Source organism: Bombina bombina, chromosome 6, assembly GCF_027579735.1.
Source record: "Bombina bombina isolate aBomBom1 chromosome 6, aBomBom1.pri, whole genome shotgun sequence".
Lineage (NCBI taxonomy): Eukaryota > Metazoa > Chordata > Amphibia > Anura > Bombinatoridae > Bombina > Bombina bombina.
This window is the reverse complement of record NC_069504.1, coordinates 575,871,523-575,898,243: the sequence shown is the minus strand read 5'-3', so window position 1 is coordinate 575,898,243 and position 26,721 is coordinate 575,871,523. Positions and strand designations below refer to the sequence as shown.

The 26,721-nt window shown below is 38.8% G+C and overlaps 1 protein-coding gene across 1 annotated transcript in view; it reads left to right on the top strand.

Moving 5' to 3' along the window:
• ADAL (adenosine deaminase like) overlaps positions 1 to 26,721 on the top strand; it is a 169,712-nt gene that overhangs the window by 20,535 nt on the left and 122,456 nt on the right. Inside the window, 2 exon segments of the mRNA XM_053717547.1 lie at positions 19,514 to 19,595; positions 19,871 to 19,997. Of these exon segments, the coding sequence (XP_053573522.1) occupies positions 19,514 to 19,595; positions 19,871 to 19,997 (209 nt within the window).

Genomic DNA, 26,721 nt, shown 5'->3' with positions numbered 1-26,721 from the left:
CTAAGGCTTGGTAAGCGCATTACTTCCTTGTGGTCTTATACAATCCCCCCAAGTCTTCATCTTTAATGGTTTGCCCTACCTATACCTATACATAGCAATTCCTTTGGCCCCTATATATGGTGATTTCGTGATCAGAGAACTGGAGGACTTTATGTGACTTTCCTTGCCCCAACTAGAGCTCTGGAGAAATACACACTTTCATTGTTTGTATTAAAGGGACACTGTACCCAATTCTTTTATTTTGTAATTAAGAAAGAGCATACAATTTTAAGCAACTTTCTAATTTACTCCTATTATCAATTTTTCTTCGTTCTCTTGCTATCATTATTTGAAAAAGAAGGCATCTAAGCTTTTTTTTTGGTTTCAGTACTCTGGACAGCACTTTTTATTTGTGGATGAATTTATCCACCAATCAGCAAGGACAACCCAGGTTGTTCACCAAAAATGGGCCGGCATCTAAACTTACATTCTTGCATTTCAAATAAAGATACCAAGAGAATGAAGAAAATTTAATAATAGGAGTAAATTAGAAAGTTGCTTAAAATTTCATGCTCAATCTGAATCACGAAAGAATTTTTTTGGGTACAGTGTCCCTTTAAGTCTCCGTGGTTCAGTGCAATTGTATGTCTCTTCTCAGGATTATCTACTAACCTCTCTAGGTAACCCATGAGTTATGAATCCTACTACATATGCAGTTTGTATACATTACAAGAGTCTATATTATGCTTATTCCTATGTGTGTGCATCAAGTAGTCTTCAATTTTTTTACTTCCTACTCAATGCTGCTCTAGTTTATGTTATGAAGGTTCTTGGCTGGATATTAGATTGTAGCCTGCTACTTGCCCTTTTCACTCTAACGATTAGGTTTGCTTTAATATTGCATACTTCAATCTAGAGCTATATTATGTTATGTAATATATTTGTATTACTCAGATGCTCCCCCGAAGGGTTAAAGAGGGAAGGCCCTATTGCTTACACACAGATCCACTATATGCCTTGATGTATCACACACATATAGCATTTTAATCTAGATACAGATAGGAATACTCAATGTTTAGCAATCTCACTTTTATTGTAACAGCGGGACTGGTCTGGAGATCCCCACGTTATATACCCTCACTGTTTGCTATAAGTGAAATCCCGAATGTAATGTTGGGAGTCGTATGTATATTTGTCCCTGGTCTATAGTCTTCCTATGTATAACCAGCTGACATGATGCTGTCCTCAAACTACTGTTCATTGTGCATTTTCTTCTTACAATACTATTATCACTATAGTTCTAAAGGTCCATGGGAGGCCCTATATGTTCCACTGTTATTACTATATTGTTATGTGTTTTTGGACTGAGCAATTTATATCTTATATAAGCTAGATGTATATGTCATATTTAGGATTTCTATGCTACAATAGTCCATAAAAGGTCCAAAAGGGTCCTTGTATTGATGCAACCTTCCCGTTATTTTTCATAATACATGTGGTGGAGGTCCAAAAGTGGTCTCATTTGTGTTTTGGAGGTGGAAAACAGGATTAACATTTGATATTGTTTGTTCTATTCTACAAGTTCTATTTAGATAGTTGGCTACAGTATTGTATACCACTTTATTCCATATTTATATACTTAGTATCCCCTTTGTTCAGAAATAGCAGACCTATATGGCTTTGCCATTGCTTTTTGGTAATTAGAAGGTCGCTAATTGCAGCTGTGCACCACACTTCTATTATTCCCGGCAGCTAATTTTAGCTTTAGTATAGAGATTAGCCTCCCACCTTACACGTCCCACCCCCTGAACCCTACCTGATCCCTCCCAAACAGCTCTCTTCCCTACCCCACTGGTAACCCCCATCTTAGGCACTGGTAGACAATTTGCCAGTATGAAAATATTGTGAGCCAACACGACCTACATATATCTTGATAAAGGCTCGTTGGACAGCCAAAACACGTAGAAGAGACTCCTAGAGTTAAACGGATTACAACTATCGATCCAGATAGTTTCACCTGCCAGCACTAGGACCAAACAGACAATTTGAAGACTTTCGTTTTGAACAATCCGGCTACCTGATAGGTTACTGAGGAGTCTGTGAGTACTTTCAACAGCTGTTAACATCAGCATCTACAAGAATAAATCAAATGCCGCTCTGCTCCGATCGGTAACCCACAATTCAGAGGCCCGGTAAGACTCCTTTCTTTTCAGCTCCAGCTAGGAATAAGGATACATGATTACAGATGACATTTATCCTCTCCGGATACAAAATGTATTTTACAGTGTGCGCACACTTTGAGGCTATCACCTTTTCTTTTGTCTACTGACGCTAAGTACTTACTTAGTATTTTCAGAGATTTAACTATATTTCGACCACTGCATGAGTTTTGATCTAATGTGCCATACTTAGCTACTACGTATTTGCAGCATATGTTATGTGTCAGACATAGGATTCTTTTATTCTGTCTTGCCTTTTATCTTAGGTATATATCTACTCTGCAGCAATTGTTATTATATTTACTCTGTAGCAATTGTTATTTATTGTGATCTTGCAGATAGTGATGCACCGAAATGAAAATTCTGGACCGAAACCGATACCGAAAATTCAGGATGCCCCTGGCTGAAAACCGAGATTATTATTTTTTTTTTTTTAACTACAGTGTGTGTGTGTGTGTGTGTGTAGCTGAGAGAGCTTGTAGGCGGGAAAGCTCCAGCAAATGGGCGTGGTCACTTGTACCGTAGGGCGTGATCTGCAGCTGGTGGAGCTCTACAAGGGAGAGTGTGGTTATAGCCAGACAACAATACAAGGTGGACATGTGTTTTTTTTTTTTTGGTGTAGTTATCCTTGCGATGGGCGTGGCTACACCTGATCGTCTCTCATCGTATCTCCGCCTAGTTCCTGGTTTGGGTCTCACACTGACCCGTCAGATTATATGTCCAGAAGCCCCAAATGGAGTCTGCCTTCACCTATCACCAGGACCACCGGACTTAGCTACGACCTTATGTGCAAGGTGGTTATAGAAAGTTAATGTGCTTTTTTGTATACACTGTCTGGTGGGTGCTAATTTGTACCAACTGTGTGCGAGCTTGGGGCTTATCCATATATAGTGTGCACGCATATTTGCATTAGAATGTCTACGCACAAGAGGCTGATGTATGAGCACTGTATATAAGGCTTATACATATTCACTGTGTGTGCTTAAGGTTGTGTCTGATAATATCAAGTGTTTATAAACATGTTACTTATCCTCCTTTGAAAACTGTATTCAGAACTTTGGTTTCCTTCTAATAAAAAAGAAAAAAAGAAAAGGGCATCGCTGGTTTCAAATATCATCATGTCATGGTACTTATGTGTGTGCTCTGTGTATGTGTGTGCTATTTGTGCTCATGCCAGTGCTGTGCTGCTCATCTTATGCTAAGGATAGACATTTATCTCAATAGAACAGGGGAGGGCTGTACATTTTTAGCCATTTTGGTCCTCTTTGGGACGAAATTGGAATTGCACATTTTCGGCTAGTATTATTTTTTATTTAGTTCTGTGTAACAGAATCAGATTTAACCATTTTTTTTTTATTTTTTTTTTATTTTTTTTAAATTTTTAAAAGTTTTTATTTGAAAAGTTGCACATACATAAAGAACCCAACATCTCATCGGGTATAGACAGATACATGAAGAATATCTCTTTTATATCTAAAAGTCCATCTTTCAAAAGTCTCTGTAGCTGATTCGGGTATGTCAAAACGACTTGAACAAAACATACAAACATTTTCTCTTAATTCGGGCATATAGTTTAGAAATAGTTCAGTTTTGCATCAGCGTCCTTGTTATATGCCCTCGAAACCAAAGTTTGAGTATATTTATGTATAATTTCCATGTACAATTAGCAATTGTGTTAGGTCTCTATCATGACAAGGATATTTAAATATAAAGGAAGAAAAAAAAAAAAAAAAGGAAAAAAGGAAGCAATTACAAAAAATCAACAAACAACATAGACCATTAACTCGTATGATCAACAATTACAATACTTTCTAATATATGTTTCAACTATGCCCGGGGTAGCTCGGAGGCCCATGTCTTATGATTTTTCTCTATTTAAATTAATAGCTTGTATAACATACTGCTAGTTATTATTCACCCAATGATCACAGGACACTAGAGTGAGATCTAAAGGGGAGCTGTGTTTTTTAAAGCCCTTGTCTAAAACAGTCACTGTCTGCTGTCTGTTAAGGTATTTCAGCAAATTTGTATTGTTCCCATAAGAAAACAACATCGTAATATATATTTAATCTATTATGAGAGAAATAAAAGAACCGTTCCATTTTAATTATGAATTCCACTTGTTTTTTCCAATTATCAAGAGAAGGGATTTGCGGGGATTTCCATAGTCTTGGAATCAATCTTTTGGCTGCATTAATCATAATCTGAATTAGAATACGTCGTAATTTACAAGGGACGTTGGAGAGATCATTAAAAATTGCCAGATTTGGAGAGAACTCTAGTCTAAGGCCGTAGCCTTCTCCATTTCTTTATAGATAGCTCTCAGAACTGACGTATGTGTACACAGTCCCACCAGATATGACACATATTGCCCTCTATCTCACAACCCCTCCAACACTTATTACTAGCAGACCTAAACATATGTTTCAGTCTGTTGGGTGTTAGATACCACCTCAGCAAGACCTTCAGGTTAGTTTCTAGACAGTGAGATGAGTGTGAGGATTTAGCCGTGAAGGAAAACCAACGTTTCCATTGCTGGGTGGAAATTTGCGTATTCATCTCTTTTTCCCATCTCTGTGTGTAAATGGGTCTGGTCGGGATGTGTATGTCTCTGATATGTTTGTAAATGGTGGAAATAATTCCTGTCAATACTGGAGACGTACCTAAACATAGTGACTCAAATGCAGTTGGTGCTCGCAAAAAGTCTGTTCTATTTTTATGTGTTGATATGTAATATCTAATCTGGTGATAAGTATACCACGACTGGAAATAATTATAACCTTGCTCCAGTAGAACCTGTCTGCTGAGTAATTTTCCATCTTTTACTAGACTATATATCGGAATTAAATTCTCCAAATTGCTCGTTTCACTATGAGTCCATCTACCCCCAGGTCTACTTTCTTCTAATTCTTTATTACATATCAGTGTAGTCAATGGTGCGTAAGGTGTGGATATCTTAACGAATCTATTTCTATAGTATAGCCAAGTGGACCAGGTCTCATTACAAATGTTATAAGGTTTGCTTATATTCAGCAAAGTTGCTGAGATTGATGGCGCCCAGCATATTCCACTCATATGTGGTATATTTAATACTTGCACTCTATAACTGGACCAGTTTTTTGTGGGAGACCTTATTATGTCTACACCAGTCCCACTACTCTACTCAAGGAAATAGCTGCTTTTATACCAGTGTAAAATTAAGGGACTCCCTAGGCCACCTCCCTCTCTGGGGGTGTAAGAGTTGCTCCTGTGGAAGTCTAGGTGGTCTTCTCTGCCAGATATACGAGTTTTAATATTTTCTGTAAGGTATGTATGTCTTTAGTTACATTCCCTATAGGCAGTGCCTGAAGAAGATATAAAGCTTTTGGTAATAAAATCATTTTAGCTGCCGAGATTCCTTCCCAACCACGATATATTTTGCTTTGGTAACCATCTAGAGGTCAGAGATTGAAACTCCGTTATGAGTCTCCCATAATTTAATTTACGCAGTTGACTTTCATCTGAAGTTAAATAAATGCCCAGATATTTTAATGATGCGGGTTTAATTTTAAATGGGTCTGGTTAGTTCATGTCTCATCAGCTAATCCTCTAAAATATTTAATCGGGTACACTCAGATTTTCGCTGAATTAATTAAAAAATTGGATACTTCCCTATATTTTAATAGTTCCACTTGAGCTTCTTTTAAAGAAGCCTTCGGTGTTGGACAAGGACATTAGCACATCGTCCGCAAACATAGCTAGTTTTATAAGATGTATTATTGATTTCTATCCTACCATATCTGGATTATTACGAATACGACTCGCTAGGGGTTCCAGTGATAGTACAAAAAGCAGGGGGGGACAATGGACACCCCTGTCTTGTCCCATTACGGATTTCGAAGGGCGTTCCGACAAGCTGACCTATTGACCCTCACCTGGTGCTGATGGGGTCAGAATACAGGGCTAGAATTTGGGAAATAAATTTAGAAGGGAAGCCAAATTTAATTAGAGTGGAGTGTAAAAAGGTCCATGTCCAGCCTGGTCGAACGCCTTCTCTGCATCTGTGGAGAGAAGGACAGTTGGGGTTTTAGTAGTTTTAATATGGTCTATCAAGGTAACTACCTTACCAACATTATCCCTAGCTTCTCTACCTTTTACGAATCCTACCTGGTCTTCGTCCAATAATTTAGGTAATAAATCGTTCATTCTAGTCGCCAATATCTTGGCATATATTTTTAAATCCACATTCAATAATGAAATAGGTCTAAAATTAGCTGGTGTTGTGGACGGCTTCCCAGGCTTAGGAATAAACTGTTATATGGGCCTTGGAGCATAGTATCTGGAAAACCATCTTGGTCAGAGATAGAATTGAACAGACGCTCCAAATGTGGACTCAATTGGGACCTAAAGTTTTATAATATCGATCAGTTAAAGCCATTGGCCCCGGGGCCTTATTAGGCTTCAAATCCATGATTGCCTTTTGAATCTCCTCTGCACTAATAGGTAATTCTAATGATTGTACGTCCTCTTCTGATAATTTTGGGAGGACTATTCTTTCAGATATCGCGCGCATTTCTCGCTATGTGGGACAATGAATGTCTATTCTGTATGAATGTTATAGAGTTTTATGGTAGTAACTCCTGAAACTTCCCTAGCTATAGATAAAGTATCCTCTATGTGAGATCCCGACTTTGCCAACAGGGAGCTATATATAAGACTTAAGTTGTCTTGTTTTTTTAAGGCTCTGGCTAAATATTTACCTGTCCTATTGCTCTCCCCATAAAACCTTTGTTGTAGGAATAACATCTTCCTCTGGTTTCAAGTTGTAGATGCTCATTCAATAAACTCCTTTTCTGACTGAGTGACTGTAATTACTCCCTCGTCTCTGGGATTAAGTTTCGCTAAATAATCTAATACTGCAAGTCTCACTTGCTAATGATAGTAATATTTCTCTGTTTTGCCCTATTCTTGCCTGCTTTGATTTTAAAAAAGTACCCCTCTCATATACGCCTTATGCGCTTCCCATATGATATTTAATTTTGTATCTGGGGTGGTGTTAATTGAAAAATAGGTTATTCATCTGCTTAGTGAGGTTTTCTACTGTTTGTGGATCCAGCAACAATGAGTCGTCTCGTCTCCAGCCAAAGGGGCGCAAGGGAGCAGACGGCCACTGTAAGGAGCATTCTACTAAAGAATGATCTGACCATGTAGTATGTTTTATTTCACAGTGTTTATGTATGAGAGGGCCAAATGATCAGTGAAGATGTAATCTAGGCGGGAGTAAGCTCTTATGTGGAAATGAAAAGAATGTGTAATCCCTTTTATTTGGATGTAGATAACGCCATGTATCGTGTAACATTAGTGACTTAAGAGATTGCCAGATAGATCTGGAAACCCTTTGTGGTATAGAAACCTATTATCACTTGAGCTATCTACCGCTGGATGCAGTGGGATGTTCAAATCTCCTCCCATTATCAAATGGGCCTTTAGAGAGAGTCATAATTCTTCTGCATAATTTGTTTATATAAAGACGTCCTTGACGTAGGTTAGGGACATATAAATTAACTAGGGTTATTGGCTTGCCATCAAGCAATCCAACTATACATAAAAATCTACCCTCAGTGTTCTCTGTCAGTATGGAGCACCTTAAATGGGATGGAACTATGAATAAGGAATACCTAACCCCATTTATTTTTTTTATGTTGGTGGTACACTATGGTAATGTTGGGAAACTTGAGCAGAGAAGTATCTCGGCGTGCTATTTTGTTTAAATGGGTTTCCTGCAGAAAAGAATCTACTCCTCCCCTTTTGTGTAAATCTAGCAGAGCCATATTTCTTTTATTAGGAAATGTTGAATCCCTTAACATTTTGGGTGAGAATAAGCAATAAATTGAGCTTTTACCCTTGTCGCCAGTCAAGCGACACTTCAGCTGTTTACAGAGTTGTTTGTATAATTACCCCAGAGCCTCACGAAGCAAACCCCAGGCACCAGCATCAAGAAAACAATCAGAAAAAGATAACATTAGAACAACTAGTTCAAACCTCATTTAACTCTTTCCGTATAAGCTTGTCAAACAAATACGATCAAAATCAAAGAAAATTAGAGAAAAAAAGGGGGGGAAGGTGCCATGTTAGGCCAAGCATTTGTAAACTCATTGGTATTTTGGGGGTATACCTAATTGCAGTATATACTGATCAATCATTCAAACTTCAGATCAAAAATAAAGTTATTCAACAACTCTGAAATTTAAGAGGTTTACTTAAATAAGTACTTATCTTAACTATTTCTAGAGTCTAATGGATAGTGAACATTATGAAGACTGTTAATATCTTGCTAAACATGATAATTTCTATATTAATTTCTTACCATCTAAGAAGTTATTTTCAGAATACAACGGAATGGATCACAGACTCCAGTGTTAGTCTCTCTAGTTGCAAATATTGTCCATTCATGCTTTATGTAACTTCTTGCCTTGGTGCATTAGTACTGTTGTGTGAGGGAGTGTGCGCGGTTACCCTTCCGATGTGATATCCTTCTGCCACTCCGTTCTTTGGGGGAGAGGGGTTTCCCTGTTGATAAGCTTCCCTGGAGAGCTCTTCGAACCCTCGGACACCTTGATCGGAATCAAGCCTCAATTCTTTGCAAACTGATGTAATCTCTTCTGGTGATTGGCAAAAAACTCTTTTTCCTTTCCACTGGATCTGCAGACTAAACGGGTGACCCCATCTATAAGGTATTGTTTTGCTGGCGAAGCTTGGTTGTGAGTGGCCACAGTTCTCTTCTTTTCTGCAGGGTCCTTGCTGATAGATTTTCGAACAACTGGAGGTTGCTTTCTCTAAATTTTACTGGGTGCATCTGCCTTGCCTTTTTCATTAACATTTCCTTTATAGGGTAGCTGGATATTTTGGTGATGACATCTCTTGGGGGTTGTCCTTCTGGCGGTTTGGAGCGTAAAGCTCTATGAATCCTATCCAAAAGCGAAGGTAGAATCATCCCCCTCCTCTGTCAGGAAGGCAAATAATTCTTGAACATAGGTCTCTAATTCTTGGGGGGCCACCTCTTCTGGTATGCCCCTAATCCTGATGTTTTGGCGGCGGCCTCCCTATTCTCTAAATCATCACCTTGTTTTCAAGTTGTAAAATAATTAAATCTTGTTGTGACATCTTTTCAGAGAATGAGTGTAGAGATTTCCCTGTATATCTGAGTCGGCCTTCCAGCATTTCCACTCTCTGGCCAATTTCTGCAAGATCTTTCTTTATATCTGCTATTTCCTCTCGGATACACTGCTTCACCTGTTGCACTAAAGATGTAAAAATCTTTTTTGGAAGGTAGCGAGTCCAGTAATGCTTTTGGTATTGTGACTGATTGACCAATACTTTCTGTGTCAGACTCTGAAGACGTAGAATCGTTCCCCAGGCTAGGCTCTATATCAAGAGTATTTTGGCTTTTGTGGAGGATCAATGCTTTTAAAAAAAACTTATTCACTGATGGAAGGACCATTAGATTTTTTCTTCATAGCTTATCCCCTTTGGAGCCTTTTTTGGGGGGGACATGGTAATAGGATTTTCTTAGTATTTATAATTACGGGGTTATATTCTTTATCCAACTGTGTATGCAGCTTCAATAAACCTCCTATTTGCTCAGAGTTTTATGAGTCGGCCTATGACTTTAAAGAAATAACAGTGCTCTCTGTAAGTACTTCAAAACCGAAAGGTTCATGTAATAGTGTCAGTAATATTCAGCAGCAAACCAGAGTGATTTCAAATAAATCCCAAGTGGCTGGGAGCAAGTAATTCTGAATCGTTTTTTAAAGATACCAGTTTGAGGGGTCTCCATATAGATATTACAGTTAGTATATAGGAAAGTCAGTATATTAACATCTTCGTTATGTCCTCTTTGTGATTAAATTCCTTCTTTCTATATTTATTGCAGGCAATCCTGTCATAACCGTTTAAACAAGCGTGGTCTGTAAGGCTGGCATGGGTCTCACAGTAGGCCTCTGTAGCTCCGTGCTGCACTTACTGAGTGACGCACTATCTATTTATCAAAGCAATGTTAATGTATTACATGCATCCGTCACAGTTCATGCTTTTAAACTATATTTCACTTGTTTAAGTCTGCTTCATAGTACTTGCAAACATGTCCATAGAGTACCAATTCTTCCCTCAGAGTTTGGGAATCACCTAAGGTCTGTGCGGCGTGTATTATATGCAGTTATGCTATATCGCTGTGACTTTCCAGGTTTTAACCGCAACGATAAATTATTCTCACCTCACTGATCGTACTGTTTGGCGGTTTGGCTGCTCACATTATAAATACCCTCCGTTCTAGGTCCTGCTTCGCCCCGTTACTCAGAGAGCCATTGCTCCGGTGAACGTCTATGACGCTGCTAGGCCTCACACGGCGTGTATGTGGAGGGGTCCGAGTCTCCTCTAATTCACCTCTTGTTCTCTCTTAGCCTCGCTGATCACCCACATCATCTAGTAAAGTGCGCTTCAGTATCGTTCATAGTGATTCTCTGGTATATATATGATCGGCATGCCCCTATATTATCTGCTTGGCCCACTTTAGGACACGGAGCTCACTATGGTGCAGCCATCTCGGATGAGCGCTGGCTCCGCCCCCCCATTTTTTTTTTTTACCAATTATCATAATAAAATAAAGTATAGTTTAGAAAATTATTATTATATGCAAAACAGTAAGTCAAGTAATGAACTCAAACAGCAGCTCTAAGCTGGCATCAAATTTGAAATATGCTACACAATAATTTTACCGAAAATAAAAGGCAAAAAAAACTAACAACGAAATTACCAAAAATGCAAATTTCGGCCGAAACTTTCTGCGGCCGAAATTTTGGTGCATCCCCTACTTGCAGACTTTTAGCTTGTACATGATTAGATACTTTTATGCATAAGATTGTTTTGGATTCCTCTTTTCTATATATAGATTATATTGTGGCCACAATTTCTAAGATTGTTTTAGAATTTTTTGTTTCTCTAGCGATTTTATAACATTAATTGTTTTTAGAGATACTCTCCTCTCTTATTTCTGTAATAAAATTTGGTTTTTTAAACTCCACGGTTTTGTATACCTACATATTTATTTATTTATTTTATATATATATATTCCCAGCTTTTATATTCTATGTATTAGCGCCACTCACTCCACCTCTGGTATATTTTTGTCGACCTACATATATTACTTAGGTAGACATTTTGTGTTTTTAATTTCATGATTTGAGTGCGTTTGTCTAATGAATTTAAATTTTTGCCTGTCCCATTACATATTTATTGTTCTGTTGCTATTCTGAATCATAATAAAAAATGTTTTATGTATACCATTGTAAATATTTTTAGTTCATTTTATTCATTAAAGTTCAGTGTGTTTCTTGTAATTATATGAACAGAATCAGAATAGTTATGGGAGTTCTCCTTATTTTTCTATCTGAATTTATTATTATTTGTATTGGCTGATGCAAGATTCTTACCTTATCTGTTAGTGTGATTATCGCTAATCTCTCAATCTTTATCCCGTCTGATTTACTTGTGTGAACATTCTAATGTTTTCACTCTTCTGTTCTTTAATATGATTTAAATGGTCGGTAAAATAAAAAAAATAAATGTTCAAAATTTGACTTTCCAATTTACTTCTATATCAAATTTGCATTGTGTTCTTGGTATCTTTTGTTAAAGGGACAGTAAACACCAGAATTTTTGTTGTTTAAAAAGATATACATATTCCCCAATTTTGCATAACCAACACAGGTATAATAATATACTTTTTACCTCTGTGATTACCTTGTATCTATGGCTCTGCAAACTGCCCCCCTTAATTCAGTTCTTTTGACAGACTTGCATTTTAACCAATCAGTGATGACTCCTAGGAGCTTCACGTGCCTGAGCTCAATGTAATCTATATGAAATACATGAACTAACGTCCTCTAGTGGTGAAAAAACTGTCAAAATGTTTTCAGATTAGAGGCAGTCTTTAAGGTCCTAAGACATTAGCACATGAACCTCCTAGATTTAGCTTTCAACTAAGAATACCAAGAGAACAAAGGCAAAATTGGTAATAAAAGTAAATTGGAAAGTTGTTTAAAATTACATGCCCTATTTAAATCATGAAAGTTTTTTTTTTACTTTACCGTCCCTTTAAAAGTGTAATTCTCATTCTAGCTCAGGAGCGTTCACGTGTCTTTAGTACTCTGTGACAGCAGTGTTTGCAACATTGTTTGTAGCAGTGTTATACATTGTTGCAAACACTGCTGTCACATAGTAGAAAATACACATGCATGCTCCTGCAGATTTACTCTTCAACAAAGGTTACCAAGAGAACAAACACATTAGAAAATACCCTTAAATGGACATTATACACTCATTTTTTTCTTTGCATGAATGTTTTGTAGATGATCTATTTATATAGCCCATAAAGTTGTGTTTTTTTTTTTTGTTTATTTTTTTTGTTTTTTTTCAATGTTTTAAATAGTTTTGCTTATTTTTAAATAATAATGCTCTGATTTTTTTCCTAACCAAGCCCAAAGTTTTATGAGAATACTGTCAGCTACCTACTCCAGCTTGCTCCTGTTTGTGTAAAGGGTCTTTTCTATGCAAAAGAAGGGGGAGGGGGGAGTGGTCTTATTTCCCACTTGCAGTGGGCTTTCCACCTACCTTTTCAACAGAGCTAAACTGAGAGCTTCTAAGTAAGTTTTAAACAGTTTTATACTGGGGGGGAGTGTCCAAGTAGCACCGGGAGAGGACGCAAAATCAGAGCTCTCTAGCCTGTGATTCTACAAATCTCGAATTCTATAGAACCAAAACAGCTTTTGCAGAAAAAAATTGTGCAGTCACTTAAGGATTGCCCGCTGGGCACGAATCTATCAAGCACAGGGACATTTATTCCGTTTTAATCTGATTCAGTCTATTGAGGCCTTTAGGCCTAGGATCCCTGATATCCTCTCCCGGTGCGCCAAATATAACAACTAACTTCAGGACAATTGAATATCTGGAATATAATAAAGCGCTTGACAGCTCATCAACTTTTCAAACCTCACGGCACTAGGAAGATAATATAGAGAGGAGGGACATTTCCAAGCGCGCTTGTAACACCAACATAAAATGGAAGGCGGAATTCATTGCTGCAATTGCCGCTCTGGAAAGCACCATGGACTTCCAATTTAATGATCTGCGACATACTATCCTTCTTCTGCGGAGAGCTTGTATTACCTGATCATGAGGCCTCTCAATCAATCTCTTGCCCTGTACAGGTAGAAAACGAGAGTGACTTACCACTACCCTGCTCGGATGAAATCTCTAACTCCCGATCTCGCATGGCGTCTGCTCCATATCGTCAACAGACTTTGGCGATTCACACTCAAAAGACGTCTCGGGGGGGCGGAGCCAGCTATTGAGGAGACCAGACGTGTATGCTGAGGGCTCCTGTATCTTATATGCTATAACTAATACCTATCAATACCTAAAGCAAACTTTTATTGCATCAAAGGGGACCCTGTCGAGGGTAGCACTATTGGTGGCGTTGGGAGCTCTTGAATAACTACTTTTGACTATCCAGAAGCTAAGATACAATGGAGGCCTGGGATAACTGGGTGGCCAGCTGTGACGCAGCTCCTACAAAATCACTTCGACAATCTGGACCGGGCTCTGCTTAAGTGCTGTGTTCACACAGGAGTGGAGGAGACCAATCCCAAACGGCCAGCCTAATCCCCTGTTGCTCATACTATGAACACTAATATCTCAACTATCTCTCAAAGTAGTTGCGCTACAATGTCGACCTCTGAAAGTTGTGGCAGCCATGTTTATCTTCTACAGCAAGAGGTTGCGTATACTTACCGCTGCAGTGACGAACTGATTTGCGGTGCTAGTCAAGTGGATTGCCCAGCTGCAGAGCATGCCTTCCAGATCGGCAGTGGATCCGACATGCCTCAAGAGGGTCCTGACCCTCGCCACCGAACTCACCTTTGGGCGCAGCCTGCGCAGTTTCCGTAAGTGGCAGCCATGTTCGAGATGGTTCTCCCCAGCCTGGTTATGATGGTGCTGGGCGAACTCTGACAGCTACACTCGCATGGGATAAGTTTGTTCTGCGTTGGGGTTCCAGCGCTCTGATACTAGAGGGCTTTGAAGTAAGGTACCTACAAAGTGAAGATATATTATCTGGTCGCAAGCTCTCTTTGAACTATTTTGAAGCAGGCTAAATAAAAAAGATGATTAACAAATTTCGTCCAGATTGACTGCCCTTTAACTGGTTCTGTTTCAAGCTACCTGACTATAAATATCAGAGCCCGTTATGATGACAATACTTTCTGATGTTTGGTTTACAGGCTATGGAACTGTTATATATCTGTAGCCACTGGTGTGGGGTAACTTTAATGAATATTACTTTGGAACTGTTTATTACTCCTCTTCTCTTCACTATTTTAAGTGCTTATATCTTTATATTTATATACAATATGTTAACCCTTACTTTACAGTATATTCTGAAATCCCCCATATGTTATTTCTAGGGCCACCTTCCCCACTGAGGTGTGATAATTATATCTATGCTGATACCATTTCATTTAAAGCTGCTTCTTACATGCTATGCGCCATTCTATTTCTTTGTTTCTAGATATCATATACTATAGTAACATCACCTACCCATAACAGAAGTTAAGGCTCACTGTTGTATCAGTCCCATTGTAGGATTCTAATCCAGTACTGTCCATCAAAGTTGAATTATCTCATTGCAAAGCAACAGCTCACTACAAGTTGAATATATTACTCAGGTGTTGCCTAATGTGCTATAAAGACAGCTGGATTGTGTATGTACAACAGCGAGTTCCACAGTAAAAGCCCCAAGTGTGGAGCTACAATATTCTATGCTTGAATGGGGCTAGCTTATTATCATCCCTCTAATTACTTATTTTATTACATTACATGTACAGACTCCTCATTGTTGGCATATATGGTGAGATTCCTAGAATTTAAACATTTCATCACATAATTCTTCTAAGTTTACAGATCCCCCATGCTTCATGTATGGGCATTGTGCTTGGAGGAAGATTGTGTGCATGTCTTCTCGCTGCCAGCGGCTGGGGCGGTGTGATGATTGTGCCCATCTAATATAACGGTTCTATAGATTAGTCTTAGATATAACCTCTCGCCACAATGCCTGTTATTGTACATAAATAATGTTCTACACTGTTTACTCTGTGCTAAAGTTATAGTTTTGGTCTCGATTACCTATCTGCATATGTTGTGCAACCATGACATACACCTGTGCTATCAAATACTATTTATATTTGTATATATATACAGGAGAGCTGTATCCGTACTAATAACTAATACCTATCCTATGCTGTGATCTCAGTCTCTTCGGGATGTCCTTTTTTCTGACGATACTTTGGGCATAGCTATCCTGTGAGGCATAATTTTACTTCAAGACCTGTGATACGCTTCTGACGCAGGCTGGCCCTGCATTAACATTACCATTATTTCAGGCCTACTCACTTGTAATATCCTTAATGCAATATTATTCTAGGTTAGAGTTAATTTATCTCTACTTTCCACATAGCCATTTACATGCTTATAAGGCCTTACACAGAGACATAATGGGCCCTCATCTATCTCGGTCAAGCAACCAACTACAGGAGCTGACCCAATTGCAATCTCTTATAGATGTAATTGATCGACATATCTAGAAATTACTCATATGTTTTATCGGCTTCTCCTGCATATTTTACCACCTCCTACCCCCCACCCCACCCCACATAATAAACCTCCTTTTTTAGGAGGGTTTAATACGCGGTTTCTCTAGCACATACCGCACCCTATTTCCCTTCTTTAATAGCAAAAATCTTGCAGTTTGTCAAGATATTTAGAATGTTCTGAAACATAACAAAGTTCGAAGACGTAGCCTTGAATATTCCTAAATGTTTCAGAAGCCTATATCAGTTGAAAATTTCTATTCTAATTTGCCATAGGTTCATGAGAGACAATCTTTATCACTCTATTTCCCTCTATACATCACTTTAGATGACAGGAGTCCAAAAGTGACTTTTTTTTTTTATTAGGAGAGGAAAATACTATAAAGTAGAAAATGAGTTTCAGTTTTTGCCTGTTACAGATGAATATAGAGATGGTGCTTTGGGTTTTCTCATGACAAATGTGATTATAGCTAGTTTTGCACTCCTAAGTAATGTCATAGTTTGAAAGAATGTTTCTGAACACCTATGTAACTTGTTTATTTGCTGATGTTTTGTCAAAACCTCAATAAAAAACATGTTTAAAAAAAAAAAAAAAAAAAGACTTCTCGGGCTCTTATGGTCAGACAGCTTGATGAGTGCTCCGAGACTTCCCACAGGTCTCTATGGCGAGGCGGCTGTGATCGTCGTAGGTCCTGAGATAAGATTTCTCACTACGAGCGCACAACGCAGCACTTCTTGGGAGCCTTTCTTCACTCACAACAGAGGAAAGTCCACCTGAACACTCTATCAAATACAGGGTGCTCCCCAAAAGTCACATATTGTGACATCTCGCTATCTGTACTGTACAAGGGGACTTGGAAGAAAAGGGGAATGAGTAGCCCCACTAATTATAGCCCCCAGTCACCAATAGAAGGCATAGGCTGACATACTATAAAAGACCCTGTTAGTAGACACTGGGGGCTTTGATGCTGCTAATGTCCTACTATTTTTCCCACAATGTCATCATATGTTTCTCAATATGTTTAATGCCTCCTAACGACTACTAACCCTGCATGTTAACCTGCTTTACTTTTTTTTTTGTGTGACTTGGTCTATTTATTATATCTAACTACTTTGCATACTCCCTGGTTGTTTTAGTATTAGAGTTACTAATGTGCTATGTTCACACCCCAGACTATACCTAAACATATTTGGTCCTAACTTCTCTTTTAACCCCCCTGATACAAGCAAAATAGAAGGGCCCTATCTATAATATCTGCAAAGAATGGGCTGCATTGTGTATTGGGCCTTTAGGTTTATTACAGCTCATGAAGCCTGAGAATTCTCTCAATACATTAGTGCTGTGAAATATCTCAATGCCTAGATTAATCTTTGCAGCTCTTCTTCTTCTGTCCCCTACCCTATATAGTCTTATTGAACTGACCATCTCAAGCCTTCAAAACATTTCTATATTATTGCCATTTGGTAAGAGGTATAGCTTTTGGATAAGGAAATGTCAAGTCTGAGTTCTCAAAATCTTTAGCTATCCTGCCGTGGTTTCCTACAGATTATTGCTAAAAAGTTTGATAACACTGCTATACAGAATATTGTTACCACTAAAAAGGCATAGCCTTGCTTATACATGAATGTATATGCATATATATGTTATTAGCTGATTGTATTATATATCCTATGTCTCTCACCTTAGTATATCAGAGGTCCAACCTATGTGTAAGCATTGCAACTAAATTGCTTTCTACTTTTATCTACGACATACTGTGGAGCCCAGAAGTAGCCTCCATGTACTATATATTTAATTAATAGTCTCTTATACTTCTTTTATTCCCATTTATATTCACTATATTCATGAAGCAAATCATCTCCACCTCCCTTTCCCCTATCTATTTATTACAGTGGGCACTCCATCCATATTTTGCCATCTTTGATGGTGCTAAATCACAAACCATTCTCTCCAGTATTTTATAATAATGTTCAGTTCACCCCAGTAGTACTATATAGCCCCATACTTCATGATATATATCATATTGATATGTCCCTATTTACACTCTAGACTTTCTGTATAAAATCATACACTCCTGCAATCTTTCTTACCTTACAATGGTAGTATATCCACCTCCCGTCTATATACCCATTCTCTATGCCTTCCTCCAGATGACATATCCCCAACATTATTATAGACTAACATTCCTTCAGTTGTAAATTACTTTTAACATCTAGGTGCTACTTACTCCCAAGGGCAGCGGCTCTGTTTAACCTTTCCCCTATAGCCATATGGTTTATGCCGCACACTCGCTACTAATACTTTATGTAACCCCCTCAGCTACTCTCCCATGCTCATAGGGACCTATTACCAATGGAACTGGTTGACAATCTCACCTGTAAGAAATACTCTACTTTCATAACCGTAAACCCCGGGTTATACATGCATATAGATTTTACTGAACACGCTCTTTAGCAACCAGGACACTCATATTCCATTCTAGTGAGTTTTCACTTTAAGCCTTAACTCCCATAAGCTTTCACATTCTTCCCCATCTTAGCATATATACTCCAGGCAATAATTGAGAGTCTTGCACACAGCAGATTTTCACACTTAGAATTCTGGAAAGCGCTTTAATGTCTCATATGCCTCCTTGCCCACCCTACTGGGTTTCTAAGAAACCCAGTGGGAATCCGACCACATCATATTGTATTGTAACAACAACACTGTGTCTCATAACACCAGGTCACGTCCCTCCTCTCTCTCCTTGTTTGTATCACCTCATGTTGGTTTGTTTTACTATGCTCTATTTAGAAGGTTTCTCAAATTGTGTACACCAACACTAACAAACTTAACATTTTGGGCAACTTTGATATATTACATAGATATCTCTTAAGACTCCGCCCCTCCTTATAACCCCCCCCCCTTATACTGAGCGGCTTTGGCCCGCTGAAATTCCCCCCTATATACTCTGGCCCAAGAGAGGCCAGACTAAAGCCAACCCCCTACATCATACCGTTACTAGTTTATAGAGTATCTTTTACATCAGAGTAGGGATCATTAGATATATATTATAAAAAAATGAGGTTTTCTCGTTATGTGTTCCAGACACTCTTGTTTACCATAAATTACTTTGCACTCTATGTTCATAGTTACAGGACTTGTGTTCTAACTCATGTAAGCTGCCACTCTCTGTCCATTGAGCCTGATAGATCATATAAGAACGGTTTTCATTTGTCTACATATGGCACTGCTTTTGTTTGAATATAATGACATTGATAATTGCAATGCTGGTTCTTTAATGCTTTAGTTTCCAATTTAGTTTCTTTATGAGAATTGTATAACTATCCTACCTGTTTATGATCCGTGCCTGGACACACTCTCTGTTATGTGATTATTTCCATTACCTCAATAAAAAAAATATTTAAAAAAAAAACAAACAGTTTTTATCCTGGATTTTTATATCAGTATCTGCCATCTTATTCTTTATAGTAGTGTCTATTACATGCAGTTATATGAAAATGAGTGTATACTGTCCCTTTAAATTGGAAAGTTGCTTAAAATCTCATGTTCTATCTTAATCATGACAGTTTTTGTGTTTACTGTCCCTTTTAACTTATGGGTACATAAGTCTATATTACTATATTTTGTTGTAGGCCTGACTAAAAGAACATATGTTGAGACTGTGCTTGAAGGTATCCGGCAATGTAGGGAAGAAGGAATAGAGACTGATGTCAGGTAAACATTTTAGTTTGTTTTAAGATACTGCAATGAAAACCTGTATTGGATATTTCCATTTCTTTCAGGGGGGTCTTTATCCCTTAGTACATAAGTAAACTTTTCATTAGCTGGTAGTGTTTAAATACCTTCCTGTGGTTAGAACTAATGCTTTTCAACAGTTAAAAACATGGCAGAGGATTATTTGTTAAAGTTTATTTTGAATGTCACTTTAATTATAGAATATTAATAAACAAAGTTAAAGGTAATTTCTTTTTGGGATGTTTTTGCATCAGATTCTTACTTGCAATTGATAGAAGAGGAGGCCCAACAGTTGCTAAGCAAACGGTTAAACTTGCTGAAGAGTTTTTCCACTCCACCAATGGAGATGTTCTTGGCCTGGATCTCAGTGGTGACCCAACTGTGAGTAGTGTTTTTTTGTTTTAAATAAATAAATCTTAACACCAAAATTAGAAATATATATAATGTGCAGCTTTGTGTCTGATGCTTTCAATAGTGTAAGTTTATTATTGAAAACAATCCTTTGCAAAAATCTCTGGCGCAAAAGATTAGTTTCTCTCTCAGTATCCATGTTAAATTCCCTAAAAGGGACTGTTACGGTTGCCTCCAGGCTGGCTGGAAGTTGGACCGTAGAAAAGGATGCTCCTAGCGCTCACCAAAGAATCATCAGCACCGTAGTCAGCAATCCCTGTAGTGATATAAGCTGTCCCCTACAAACATGAGTCAAAGCTGCAAGTTAGAGGGTCAGAATAGGTCTGATGTGCTGGAACACACAGCCTGCTTTTTATTGAGGTTACATGCAAACAGGACACTCTCAGGGGGAGGCATAAAATCCCCATCACACATTTGATATTAGATAGAGAGACACTCCCTTTGACAGGCCACAACATTACTTCAGCAGATAACAAGTTACACACAATAAAACAATGCAGTCCACCTTATCACTAGCAGTCTGATTAGACAATGGTAAGGTTTATCACTAAACCTAATTAGAGCTGATCCCAGCAAACTAAGGGATTTACACTTTAACTATCTTCACAGGTACCTGCTACCCAAATGCTCCCACTTTACCTTTAGTTTGGTAACCCCTTTTACCCAATTTTCATATACCAATAATGACAGACACAGATTTGGCGTTAGAAAAGGTCACATTTATTAAATTCAAATCTAAATTATGAAAAATGAGCGATCCTCAACTACTAGGATAATAACATATCCTTAATCCAATTTGGATTTGAATTGATAACACAATTCATGCAACAGCATGACGAGAGAACTGGGCGTCCCCACGTAACCAAGGAGCGGTGACCGCGCGCAACTCAGGGGCGTCAATTTGCTAGTAACGGGCCGAAAGGTCTGCAGACTAGGAGGCTTGTGGGTTTGACCGACAGACCATTACCCCCGCCCCCGTACCCTACACACCTCCCCCCATTACTGCATTACCCACGTGCCAGGACGCCCACTTCCCGCCGCGTCATGAAATATACCACTAAAAATGCCATGATTTCTCTATGCCATCCACCAGCTCTGACCGACAGACCAGTAGCTGATTTCCTGCTTCGTGGCAAAAAAAACCCTTAAGGGGGCGCTACACGGGCGGTCTTAATCTGAGTGGCGGAAACACCACAGCATCTGCCCTTAGCCGTGTCGCTTGTGATCGCTCTTGTGCGTGACCTCTTCCTTGGGCTAGGCTTCGTCATTTTCTGGGGAGGGAGGGAGGGAAAAAGAAAATTAATTATTGTGAGCTCCCAAGCATTGTGCAATCATCTTTATAGGCAGTTAATTTCCTCAACTCTGTTCATACCCCCTCTCCCCCTCCTGGCCAATCCCTGTGCTAGCCTATTTAGGATCAGCTAGTTGCAGCTTATCTACACTGCCCATCCCTTCTTCTATTGTCCTGCTATAGCTGTGCTATCCAAAGGAAGGGGCTACGCCTAGCCCCCAACCCCCTATAACCTTCCCAGTCAGTAAAGTCAATCTCCCTTAAGCTGTTCCTCTCCTATTTTAGTCGATACACTTTGCTAAGGGATTTACACTTTAACTATCTTCACAGGTACCTGCTACCCAAATGCTCCCACTTTACCTTTAGTTTGGTAACCCCTTTTACCCAATTTTCATATACCAATAATGACAGACACAGATTTGGCGTTAGAAAAGGTCACATTTATTAAATTCAAATCTAAACTATGAAAAATGAGCGATCCTCAACTACTAGGATAATAACATATCCTTAATCCAATTTGGATTTGAATTGATAACACAATTCATGCAACAGCATGACGAGAGAACTGGGCGTCCCCACGTAACCAAGAGCGTGACCGCGCGCAACTCAGGGGCGTCAATTTGCTAGTAACGGGCCGAAAGGTCTGCAGACTAGGAGGGCTTGTGGGTTTGACCGACAGACCAATACCCCGCCCCCGTACCCTACACACCTCCCCACGTGCCAGGACGCCCACTTCCCGCCACCAAAAGAGGACCCTCTTGCCGCCAACCAAAGCACACCTAGTGACCTTTTCTTACCTTGTAAGGGTCCTTTACGATGGCCCTCAGATCTCAGACCTCAGAACAGATCATTATAGCCTGGTTTAACATTTTTCCTACTCTTGTCGGATCATAACAGATCATAACAGCCTGATTTACCTTTTTCCTACTCTTGTCGGATCATAACAGATCATAACAGCCTGGTTTACCTTTTCCTACTCTTGTCGGATCATAACAGATCATAACAGCCTGGTTTACATTTTTCCTACTCTTGTCTGATCATAACAGATCATAACAGCCTGGTTTACCTTTTCCTACTCTTGTCGGATCATAACAGATCATAACAGCCTGGTTTACCTTTTCCTACTCTTGTCGGATCATAACAGATCATTACAGCCTGATTTATCTTTTTCCTACTCTTGTCGGATCATAACAGATCATAACAGCCTGGTTTACCTTTTCCTACTCTTGTCGGATCATAACAGATCATAACAGCCTGGTTTACATTTTTCCTACTCTTGTTGGATCATAACAGATCATAACAGCCCTGGTTTACCTTTTCCTACTCTTGTCGGATCATAACAGATCATAACAGCCTGGTTTACATTTTTCCTACTCTTGTCGGATCATAACAGATCATAACAGCCTGGTTTACCTTTTCCTACTCTTGTCGGATCATAACAGATCATAACAGCCTGGTTTACATTTTTCCTACTCTTGTCAGATCATAACAGCCTGGTTTACCTTTTTCCTACTCTTGTCGGATCATAACAGATCATAACAGCCTGATTTACCTTTTACTACCCTTGTTGGATCATAACAGATCATAACAGCCTGGTTTACCTTTTTCCTACTCTTGTCCGATCATACAGATCAAGGCACCAGCATTGTAAAGAAATAGGCGGCCCCACGTGACTAAGAAGTTGTAGGACATAGCAAATAACACCAGGTTTGAAGAGCAGGCGAGCATGTTATTTTTACCGGCAGACCACCACTCAATGTCCATCCTTCCTGTGTGACACTATCCCTCCAAGACAGAGACCAGACTAGTTCAGTCCCCACCCATTTTAGCTTGAACCAGCTGAATATTTATTTTACCTGCTCCTGTAGCTCAATTGAAGGAACCAAACCTATGTCGTTCCCACCCAGGTGTATAATTAAGATATCGGGTAGACCCCACTTTCTCGTAGAGATCTGTGCTGTCCCAAATAACTGGTTTCATTTCATCCCTCTCTTCCCAATCCACCTACTTCCTGCTTCTTTAGAACTAAAACCTAAGTTTGCTCCCTGTCTGGTTGCAGCTGTGTGTGAAGCTGCCCAGTGCACGTAGGAGTGTCTGATTATCCATAATCTTGTGGCTCTACCTGAAATGTACACACCAAACAACACATTATCACCACAACGTAACCTAGCTTCTCCACTACTAATGAAAAAACCCTTTTGAACTGGAACCTGGTTAAACTACTACCATTCTTGTGCCTAAAGAACATGACGCCCTTAGCAGGGGCTACACCTAAATAGCCTCTCACATGTGAAACAGGACATATTTACCCCCTGTTGCTTTAGAAGTTATCCAAGCCCCTTTCCCTTCCCTATCTGTCTGATCTTCATATGAATATTAGTCCTGATTCTACAGGCATTCCATCCTCAATGCTTTCCCAAAGCCAGCATAAATATTGTCGCAAAAATTGTATTCTCAAAACCAGCAGTACAAACCTTGTTTAAAAATTTTTCTAAGATTTCCAATCTCTCCGCTGACCAACCTCTAACCCTTTTCCTAACCAGGAATCTTTTTTGTCGCATCCACTTCCTCCAACAGCTGCGCAAAGGAGATTCCTGCCATTACAGTGCTTAAGTTGCCTTTCTTGATACCTGCGTGCCTAGGTTATACCAAATTGTCCAAAAATATCCATGTCCGTGTTGTCAATGATTGTTTGACCAAACCATTGATTACCTCTAATTGCTCCCAATCTGCCAAAGATAAATGGGGCAATCCTTGCCTTTCTGCGCCGCATTGGGTGCAAGCTTCCTAAAGGCCTCCCATTTAAACCTTGATAAAGCATCAGCTACGACATTCTTAACTGCTGGTATGTGTTTATAACTTTATATTATGCTCTAAACATTTTAAAACTAGAGGCTGCGTGAATGCTATGGCCTGAGGGGAAGATGCTGATAGGTTATTTAATACAATTACAACTCCTCTATGTCAGACTGGAACAAAATGCTTTTGTTAGCCAATTCTTTCCCCCATAGTTCTATCGCTGTCACAATTGGGAAAGATTCAAGTAACACCAACCCTTTCATGCCAAGCCTGCGGCCACTTACCCACGCATCTTCTGCCATCCAAATAAGCCCCAAACCCTGCCCTTCCTGCAGCATCTGTATATAACCGGATTTCATTAGCTGTCACCTTCTGCTCCCAAATCCTGATGCCATTAAAACTACTTAGGAAATGATCTCATACTTTTAAATCCCCTTTTTATTGACTGTTCAGTCAAATCATGTGACTAGGCTTTACAACCCCTCTGGTACTCACTTCCAACCTTCTTTTAATGATTCTTCCCACTGGAATCACCCTGCATGCAAAATGTAACAGCCTCAGTAATTTCTGCATATTCCAAGTGATACCTTCTTTTATAAATCACCTGCCGTATGGCCTCCCTTATCTTCACAACCTTATCTTGGGGCAATCTGCAATGGGGATTACTGAATTACTCTAAATGCCTAGAAAGAATAACTTAGAACAGGGACACTCTGATTTGTCATCTGCCACTGGAACCCCCATTTCTACAAACATTTTCAGCAGTACATTAAGAACTCTATCACATTCTCCTGTACCCTTTCTACCTACTACCATGAAGTAATCAAGGTAATGCACGATACTACTCTCACCTGCCCTTCTCTCTACCAGCCAATGCAAAAGTGCTGGACATTTCAAAATCCACACAAGATATAGCGCACCCCATAGGCAGATATTTGTCAATATAAAACTTGCCCTCAAATTTGCATCCCATCAAAACAAAACCTTTTGGCTTTATAGGTAGTAATCTGAATGCAGATTCCATATCAACTTTTGCTAAATCAGGACCCAGCCTGCCAACCTAACCAAATTTACTGCCTGGTCAAATGCTGGTAGGATACTGATGCATAATTTACTGACTGACCCTTAGGGTAGGATAATCGCTGAATCATTCAGAATTTACCAGCCTCTTTTTTGGTAACCACTCCCAAAGATAATTTAATCAAATTCTTTAGCTGTTTGTCATTAAAGGGGGGGCCTGCCATCCTTCCTAAGGCTACCTCCTTCCCTAGTTTTTCTCTCAAAACTTCTGGGAATTTGTAAGAACCCCCCATATGCCATCCATGTAACAATCAGCGATCAAATGCAAATACCTCATCATCCCTTTTGTCTGTGCATAGAAAGCAAAACCTATAACCCATTCAGGGCCTTCTCAGCGTTTTCCACTAATTTTGTCTTTAAATGCCTAGATAACGGCAGCAACCTTGTTGCTGAGACTTCATCATCTGCATCATATTCCTGATCAGATTGTTCTGTATCCTTATCCTTTAAACCCCCGTTCTCTCCCCCTCCATTAGATATTTTGCTTAATAGAATATTTCAGCTGTGTATTCAATAAATATGAGTACAGTTTAGGAGTGCCCTCCCAATGAGATTATTTATGGATTATGAATATTAATAACAACAATAAAATTATTGTCAGCAATACCCCCAATTCACATAGTAGAATCTTAGCAGTGCACCCCAGAAAATTGTTATATAATTCCAGAAGCGCACTCCAAAATCACACTATTGAGATATTTAGCAATTAATGACAACAAGCTTACTATCAAATATCAAATTAAATAAATAAATATCCCAAATTAAAATATTTGCTTATTTCTGAACAGGTTGTTTTTATAAACACAGTGATTATATGTATGCAGTAAATAGACTATTGGTTATGACCATATATATAAATTGATTATTACCATATAAAAATTATAATATAAAGTAAGGTTAATTAGATTAATTAATATTCAATTAAATCGCCTGTATCCTGGATATGGTCACGTTATTATTAGGAAATGACTTTACCTCAAAATAACTTAACTATAAAATATCACCATTTAATGTTACTAGATAGAACAATTTATGATTAGCCAGTAACCTTAACGAATTTGGAATATGGCTTATATAACATATAGCTAGTAAATATTAAAGCTACTATAATTTCCAGGAGGTATAATTTAGCTATCTAACCGAAATAGTTATATATGACTTAAATTAGGGCTCAACAATCCCAGGAGCCTGAGAGCCACTGGCTCCTAGAATTTTTGCCCCCGGCTCCTAAAGGGTTATTATCCATATATCTATATACAAATCTAACTGTCTGGCTCCAGAAGATATGCCTGGCTCCTAAATATTATTACTGGCTCCTAATTTTAAACAAACATGTAAAAACACTGACTAAATAATCAACCAGAGCATTTTATACCTATTAACAATTCAATATATCAACAAGTACAGCATAATGAGTCTGATCTGGCCACAATCAATTTCAAAACATTTACCAGTAACTAAAAATAGCTTATGAGTATAAAAAACAAAAACCCTTTCTACAGTGGTAAATTGAATCAATGCTAG